General features: G+C 33.9%; 1 protein-coding gene across 1 annotated transcript; it reads left to right on the forward strand.

The window, feature by feature from the left end:
* The first annotated feature begins 1,841 nt into the window (after nucleotides 1–1,841).
* Nucleotides 1,842–4,432, forward strand: LOC128921777 (uncharacterized). The gene is made up of 2 exons (XM_054230009.1): nucleotides 1,842–2,466; nucleotides 3,523–4,432. Exons 1-2 carry the CDS (start codon nucleotides 2,174–2,176, stop codon nucleotides 4,295–4,297), a joined length of 1,068 nt encoding a protein of 355 aa, XP_054085984.1. The 5' UTR covers nucleotides 1,842–2,173; the 3' UTR covers nucleotides 4,298–4,432.
* The last annotated feature ends 5,120 nt before the right edge of the window (nucleotides 4,433–9,552 follow it).

Consider the following 9,552-nt stretch of genomic DNA (forward strand, 5'->3'; position numbering starts at 1 on the left):
TTGAACCATGTGGAGAAGAATCGTTTCTGGCCACTCCCAAGTGAATGACAATCAAAAACTTTCCTCACTTACGAGAACTTCTACACATGATACCATCCTCCAACTTCATTTTGGTTTGTTTACTAACGAAAGTAAATTTAACGAATGGGAAACGATATGTTTGAAGGAACTAAAGAGGAACTAAAACTGGGAAATTTAAAATCAACTGTTTCACATGACGGCTCGTTTCGGAAGCTAGTCCCTGATCGTTGAACTTTATTGAACGGATAATGGATCAAAATGTTAATCTTGATGTTTTAAGAGCTAATTTACAAGAAAGTATGGACAAACATTCTCTTGGTGCCGATTGGCATTTCTACCAAGACAACGCTGAAAATTTATAATCATTATGTATTCAATCAGGTTGGTTATGCGAAAAGGCTATTACAGAAATATTAATTAATTTATTCGATACTTGAGAAGTAGATTCAAAAGTGGCAGGCCGTATTCCTTAAAATGTTTTGTGATTTTATTTTGTATGAATACCGGGGAGACTTGCAAATACGCAATAATGTGTTTACCAAGTATACCGTGTCAAAAAATAAACAAGTTCAACTTTATAACTGTCACACTGCACGATGGGCGTAAAGCCTTCAACACAAACAGATAGACATAGTACATGTGTAAGGTGAAAGTCCGAAAGAGCTTAGAACCATTTGTGAGTATAAAAACGGCAATTGTGGTGGCGAGTCGTATTTGACATGCTGCTGATTGTTCGGCGATGATTGGCGATTGTCACCGAACGTCGAAAATTGTTTGATGGATGAAAAACAACACACGCGCTGAAAGTGATGTGCAGCGCATTGCAATTTCGCCATTGAAATGCAAATTCATATTCAAATGCAAATCTAACGTTTTAAAATTGGAAATTGCATGGGCAAATTGGAATGTGTCGCGTCAATTCGTTTTTCTTTTAGTTCTTTCTCCGCAAAGTACATATATTCGGAAAGTTAACGAGCCAAAGAAATTATTTGATGGCAAAAATCATGGTGGTGATGTGGGCGGTAGTTCACATAAAAAATGCACAATTTGTCACGTGATTTTTGTGTGTTAGCATTTGAATTTGAATGCACCGGAAGTCCTTGGAATGTGGTGCATTCTCTTTCTTTTTATCTAACATTCGCTGTGCGCTCATTGTGGTGCTCAAAATGCAATTCTGCAATTGTTTGGAAAATCGCGCGCTACCATAGAAATCCGAGTACGTGCCAGATTGCTCGGTCTTTGTTGTTTTTGTCTGATTAATCATGCCGTATGAATACACATGCGTATTTTTTTTGTATTACAATTGTACCGAGTATACAATGATTAAATACTAACAACAATTCAATTCTAATAAGTTTAAAATAATAATTTAAAGCTAAATGTTAGAGAAACTCATTTGCTGCTACAGTTGTCTTGCTAAGTCTGAAGGCCTCTTACGTTTTATGCGTATGATATTTGAAAAACGTGAATCATGTGAAAGATAGAAATAATATAAATTAAAAATTCAAAAATTAAAAGTGCAAGGACTTCTTATAATAAAACTCCATCGGGAGGATGGTTGAGTTAAACTAATATGTACATATATGATGGCCCCCACCTCCGTTGGTCTAATACCCCGCCTCGTGCATTATTCGTCGCCAACCCTTTCCGTCACGCCAATGTTAGTTTGTTCAAGTCATAGTTGTTCGTTGCATTTAACAGCTTATAATTCTGGCTTCAGCTCGCAAATAGTTTTCTATTTCTCTACTGGTTCGAACATTTGTTTTAAATGTTCCTTTCATGGTTATATTTTGGGCAATGGAAGAATGTGTGTTCTACATTTTCGACGGTCCCGCCTCTTTAATAATCACATAAATATATTGTTTTTTTCATGTCCCAATCGTTTCAAATATGCTCTGAAGCAGCCATGTACATTGAGGATTTGAGTTAGGTGGAAATCTACCTTAGGGTGCGTGCAGAGTGGCCGCTTGTTGCCGAGCCGAGCCGACTGACGCTTATTGCAAGAACTTGTTCATGCGAGAAACAAGTTTGAGTGTGCATAGTGGATGCGAGAATCAGCGCTGATATTTTATCTATTATTTGTGTTTTATGTATGTTTGTATGCATTTGGGTTTGTTGTTCATTCGTGTTTGTGAAATTGAAGTGAAAAGATATGGATTCGTCAGATGATGAGTATTTAGCTTCGGCTACTGTTTTAAAGTATTTTATCAACAAAAAATCATTTGGAAAACATCCAATAAATGATAAACGAAGTGAATTTGGAGAATTTCATCACTTATATAGTGATTTAAGAAAATATCCTGCCAAGTTTAAAGAATATACTCGAATGAGTATTGAAACTTTCGACTATATTCTCGAAAAGATTGGTGATAAATTAAAAAAGAAGTGGAGTAATTTTATTAAAGTACCAATATGTCCATGTGAACGCTTGATAGTAACTCTCAGGTAAGAAATTTTTTATGTTTTATATATTTGTATTTATTGTATTAAATTCATTTTATATCGTATTAAATTATTGAATACATTTTTTATAATTAAAAAAAAAAATTAAAAAAAAAAAATTAAAAATAAATAATATAAATTAATTAAGAGGAATTTAAAGATGAATAAATTACAGTTTCCATTGTATTTTGGTCTGGAACCAATGATGATGAAGTTGATGGTATATTTGTACCTTCAACTGTGGTAAATGAGATCGGTTGAAAACAAGGAGTTGTGCTAAGGTCTAAGGAATTTATCTGGTAGCTTTCAGAAGAAACGCTGGTTGGTGAAGACAAAGGCGCGTATCTTGAAGTTTCATTGGACAGTGTGGGCATATTTTTAACTTTTGCATACACGTATTTATAAAGTACATTTTGCATTCCCATTCGACACAGAAATTTATTCTCTGGGTCCAACTTCCGAATATGCGGCAAAAAAATTACGAAAAATGCTTCATCTTCATCCAATACAGTCTTTTTTTCCATTTTTTTATTTTCCAGCAGTGCCAATTTTCTTTTTTCAATTTCCAACAATTGGGCAGTGCTGTTAGGGGTATTTTTTTTTTCGATGGAACTTCACAGCTGAACTCGTCATTGTCGCACAGATCTCTTGTTTCTTCGACTTGTGAAGTGTTGAGAATATCTTCAATTTCTTCTTCATATACAACCTCTTCTTGGGTAGCTTTTACACTTGACGCTTTTAAATTACCACTTAAATTTCTGAATTTCATTTAGTCCTTTAAAAACAGTAGAGAATTGAAATAAGGCCAACTCGAAGTAATTTGTGATGCGGCATCCCCGATTTTGGAGTTGGAATTTTGCGTACTTTACATCGAAATTGATCGCGTAAATACTTCCATTTTTTTTTAAGTCTTCCTCTGCAAGATCAAATAAAACCATATAATAAAAATATGATAAAAATTATATGCATACATGAATTTAAACAATAATATACAAAAATTTATACAAATAATATAATATAAATTTAAATAACAATTTTTGTTTTAACTTTCTTATTTAGATTTCTGGCAACTAAAGCATCATTTGCCTCACTATATATGCCGCAGCCAAACGAACAATGTTTTCAAGAAATTGCAGAGCAATACTGGAAGCTATGGAACTTCCCAAATTGTATTGGTGCTATCGACGGGAAGCACATACGAATCAAGTGTCCAGGAAATACTGGCTCCATGTATTATAATTATAAACACTTTTTTTCTATTGTATTGCAAGGTATTGCCGATGCCAACTGCAAATTTATTGCGGTTGAAGTTGGTGGATACGGAAAGCAAAGTGATGGTGGCACTTTTAGCTCTTCCGAAATCTTTAATCTTTTAAAAAGTGGAGAACTACCTGTACCAGGAAATACATGTCTGCCAAACAGTGAAGAAATTGTGCCATATGTATTTCTTGGGGATGAGGCTTATCCCCTTTTAGAATGTTTGTTAAGGCCGTATAGCCGAAAGGAGACAACGGAAGACCATGAATATTTTAATGCCCGGCTTTCAAGAGCTAGAAAGTGCATTGAATGCGCCTTTGGGTTATTAAGTGCAAGGTTCAGAATATTATGGAAACCCATTGAAACGGATCCTTTGTTCGCTGAACTCCTTGTAAAATGTATATGCCTTCTACACAACATAATTATTGATTTAGAGGGATTAGATGAAAATTTAAAAGAAGAAGTGCAAAAAGAAAATTTGGAAAAAATCATAAAAGAATTCAATAAAACAAGTGTCAAAAATGGTAGATTAATAAGAGATAAATTTTGTAATTTCGTATGCATGAATAAAATATAACAAATTTCAATGTAACTTACTTGGTATTTTCATTTCTGAAGCAACGGACATCCATAGCTTTTCCACTAAAACACGGTTATGATAACATTTATTTTTCTGATCCCACAAAGCCGGCCGAGAAAAAACTTCACTTATTAATTGTTCTACATTCATTTTAAATAAACCAATACACACGACTGTACTCAAGAAAAGTTCAACAAGAATGCCATTAAATGATGAATGACAGCATATGATTTTCATTTTACTTTTCCCAAAGAATTTTATGTCCAAAACTAGCTTTTCGCAGAATAACCAATGTTTTCGGCGCTGAAATACGCTTTGAAACTGTTTTCTCGCATTCAATCAGCTTTGCGCTCTGACCAGCTCGGCGCCCACTATGACCTGTTCGCGCTTATTTGTACTAATTTGTATAGTACCAGTTTTCTCGCATTGGTTCTCGCAATAAGCGTCAGTCGGCTCGGCTCGGCAAAAAGCGGCCACTCTGCACGCACCCTTACCGTGCGTTGTATTTAGCCTTTGTTCAGTGTTGAGGATCAATCAATTCTGCGGTGTTATCCTGTTGCAGGAACACTCGCATATTCATAGTCAATCGTATTGTTTGACGTAGCGCCAAAAAACCATGACTTGAGACATGTGTTCAATTCATCCGACAGTGTTGATTTCGAAATAACAGGAAGTGTTTCTCAAAAATCCCCTGATAACAGTATCATTTCGCCAGTCATTTCAGTCAATAGTTTGCTACTCATAATCAAGCAAAAATTTTCAATCAACTCCAATGCTTTATTGTAGATATCATCGTTCATTTGCAATTCTTAATTCTCCATTGGCACTTTCCGACGTTTCCGAATTGTTTTTTTTTTTTAAGTTATACTTCTTATACGAGTTCGGAAAAGTTTGCGATAATTTTTGCGCAACATGCAACATTATGCATAAACATACATATATATGTCCATGTTTATATGTCATTGAACAAACACACAAACTTACATTTGTATATGCGTGCACGTAAGTTTGTCAACCACCAAAAATCAAAAGCAATGTTCTACAAAAACAACAAGCGCTAAAAATGTATGTCGATATGTTTGCATGCTCATACATATTCATACATATTTACGACAAGCCGATTTTCTACCAACAGCGCAATGTTGCGTCGCTTTGGCATTGCGCAGGCGCCATCAATTTTTCGACACATCGAGCTTTACAGAGTCGTTTCAAGTGATCCCTCCGTAATTATAAATGCGCAAAATATGTATTGGATAGTATTGACTTACTATTAGCAAATATAAAAAATTAAATGTATGTATTTACACAAATATTAATGTACTACAATTGATTTTAGTAAGAATCAAGACATAAAACAATCCATAATAATATGAGTTGGGGACATGGACCTCTTTGCCTGCGAAAACGCGACACTGATTACAAGTCTGTGACAAAAAAATTACTATTTGCGGCCATTCGTTGTCCGTGGCAACGAAGATTTTACAAGAAATGTACTACAAGTGCACATATTTACACACATATGGATGTAAACAAAATTTGCGAACATTATGCGTATGGTTCTTTTGATTTTTTTCTTTCGTTTCTGTTTCATTTCTGCGAATTCTCAACTAGTTTATGCGACTTTTGGTTGAAATCCTTTGCGTTTGCCGTTGAAAAGTTAAGACTATGCTTCACAGGATCATTTCTTGTAGTCAGTCTTCATTTACTTTCTTTGCAAATCGAAAGTTTTGGTTGGTGACATATTCACATGTGTATGTATTCTATTTCAATAAAATTAAATTTTTAAAATTTCTTAAGGTTGTGGGTTCGAGCCTCAACCGGGGCATTAAATTTTTTATTTATTTCAATAAAATTAAATTTTTTATTTATTTCAATAAAATTAAATTTTTAAAATTTCTTATTGTGGGTTCGAGGCTCAACCGGGGCATTAATTTTTTTATTTATGTCCATAAAATAAAATTTTTAAAATTTGTTAAGGTTGTGGGTTCGAGCCTCACCCGGGGCAGTAAATTTTTTATTTCAATAAAATTAAATATTTTTGAAGTTATACGACTTCGGAAAAATGTGTATGCATATGTATGATTGAAATATGAACATATTCACATGTGTATGTAGAAGCTGAACCAATACTGGCATTCCTCAGAGAGAAATTTTCATTAGAAATGATCAATGGAAGAAATGATCCTACGACAAAAGGAGGTACGACTATTGATACGGTAGAATATATGTAGATAAAATAGATGTAAGACATTTCATATCGTATTTTAGTTATCATAATCTAATTGTAAATATTATAGATATCAATCCGTCAGAACCCAGAAATGATAATTGATTTGGACTTTGGTTTATAAAATGTGCATAATAAAGTTATAAAATGTGAATTTAAGAAAGTGTCTCTTGCTAGTTTTCTATTATACAAAATGATTTGCATTTCTTGGAATATCACTAAGAAGTATAACTTCATCCGCGCGTAGGGACTCCACGCACTCTTTTTTTTATTAACAGAAGAAAACTTATAAACTATTTAACATAAACAAAATAGTTTTGTTTTTCATACATATAAATTAAAAGAAGATAAGCATCGAATAGTTTTAAAAAATATTCACTTCTCAACGCCTATCGATGATATTAAAAATGACTTAGCAAAAAAGGGCATACTGTTCGAAATATTGTAAATGCTAAAAGCAAAATTTCCAAGTTGCCGATGTCAATATTTTTCGTTGACCTTAAACCTTCAATTAACAACAAAAGGATATACGATGTAAATCGCTTGTGTAGTGCTGTCGTAAAGATTGAGCCACCTAGAAAATTTAATTATCTGATACAATGTCATCTCTGTCAAGAATTCGGCCATACCAAAAAATACTACAAAAACCTTTTAGATATGTAAAAAGTGGACAAGATCACCCAACGTCACTTTGTCAAAAGAATAAAGAAACTCCACCAAAATGCTTCCATTCTCTACAAAATTTATAAAGGTTGTAGAGTTTATCAAGAGTTAATATCTAAAAGAGAGTCGGTTTATGATAAGGCAAAGCCCAACAATCAATAAATCATTCGAATTTTGAACAACAGCCTTTCAATAAAAACGTCAGCTATGCAGATATGATAAGAGGACAACTTAGTTTTACTACAAATAACGGAAATAAAATTGAAGATATGATTGCCAAACAAATTGAATAACCTCAACATTAATAAATATGATGTCTTCTCTCTTAAAGAAGCTATGCAATTAAGTCTGAAAATACTAATAATGTAGATATTTTACTGGTCTCAGAAACCCACTTTACTGATAAGTCATACTTTAGAATAAATGGATTCGATCTCATCACTTCAAATCATCCTGACGGTAAAGCACATGGTGGTTCGGCAATTCTTATAAAATCATTACTAAAATTCGTTGTGTCAGAGTCAGTTTCAGTACCATCAATTGAAGCTGCTTCTTTGAAAATCCCGACAATCAACGGTGAGATTATTATAACTTCACTATATCTCCCACCCCGATTCAACATAAACAAACAAACTTTCAAAGCATTCTTCGACAAAATGGGTTCCATATTTTTAGTTGGAGGTGACTTCAATGCCTAGCATCCACGGTGGGCACCACGTCTTACGAATCCTAAAGATCGTGAGTTGTACAAATGTGTTTCTCAATGCAACTTTAACGTTTTGTCTACTGGCAGCCCCACATACTGGCCGCCCGATCCTAACAATATTCCAGATCTTATTGACTTCGCAATTTACAACGGCATTGATCCCAATCGTTTAGAAATGTTTAACATTTCAGATTTGCACTCTGATCATTTTGCTCTCATTATCAATATGAATATACCAGTTTTAGTCACTCTTCGTAAGCTGCGTATTTTAAATAAAAAGTCAAACATAAAGTTTTTTCAATCTTGGCTTGAATCTAACGTAAATTTAAATATGGAAATAAATAATAACAGGGATTTAGACGACGCTGTGGAAAACTTCACCCAAAAAATACATGAAGTCGCTTCGCTAGCTTCTCCTACTAATTTATCCAATCCTCAGGGTAGGAACAAAGTGCCATATTCAGATGGCTGAAATGGTACACAATAAAAGACGACTTTGAAGAATCTGGCAGAATGGTAGAAATCCGATTGACAAGAGTAGACTGAACAAAGCAATCAAAGAATTAAAATCTAAATTAGCAGAGCTGAAAGAAGAATTGATAGCAGAATTTCTTAAGAATGCCGATCCAAATAAAAATGATGACTGTAATCTATGGAGAGCAACAAAATATTTAAAACGTCCTCCGAAGCGACAAGTACCAGTGAAAGATGTTAACAACTCATGGTGTAGATCCGACAAAAACAAAGCCGACGCTTTTGGGAATCATCATAAGAATATTTTCAAGCCGTTTGCCCTTAATATTGACCATCAGCGTCAGTGGGTTGAAGCTTATCTTGACTGTCCATGTCATTTATAGCAAGAAGAAGAAATAAGAATATTTGAGAATATGTTCATGTAGACTTTTTAGTCAAATTTAGAAGAGATTTGGTTTCAAGAAGGCAAGAAAAGAAGATTTTACACGATCTTCAAAATTGATTCTTCCATCGATACCGATTCTTTCCACGTACTCGAGTAAAAGTGTATTTGATTACTCTAACCTTGTAATAAACCACACATTCAGTTATTTTATGTAGATTTCGTAAAATCTTCACAATTATAATAAGGAAACGCGATTGCTCTTAAGGTAGGTGACTCTCCAAAAATTTTGTTTAAATATAAAATTTTTCACTCTAATAGACTCAGACTGAGCCACAGTGACGTTATCGTGCACTTAGAGTAACCATCGCAGGCTTACGGTTATATATCTACATACATACCCATGTGCATTAGTACATATGTATATATAATGTCTCATAGTCCTAGCTGTCATTCCAAATAATAATGTGTTTTATGTCATTGTTTTCCTAGAAAACACTTACACTTCCTTTTGTGAAATTTGTCAATGACCATAATACTGAAAAACAAAGCAGCAAACAAAGCATAGAGCTAAAGTTCAAATGGATAAACCAATGCCCTACGTAAAACTGTCGGAAGTGCAAGAAGAAATGCCTAGATAATATTGATGCTTGGACAATCAAACAACTGCCAAAAAAATGTCTGATATTCTTAGTGTTAATCTTTAACTGTAGCTTTAGGCTAAGTCACTTTCCTACGCAATGGAAATGCGCCGAAATTATAATGATTTTAAAGCCAAATAAACCAGAAAATTAATTATC

This window comes from Zeugodacus cucurbitae, chromosome 4 (genome assembly GCF_028554725.1).
Source record: "Zeugodacus cucurbitae isolate PBARC_wt_2022May chromosome 4, idZeuCucr1.2, whole genome shotgun sequence".
Taxonomy (NCBI): domain Eukaryota; kingdom Metazoa; phylum Arthropoda; class Insecta; order Diptera; family Tephritidae; genus Zeugodacus; species Zeugodacus cucurbitae.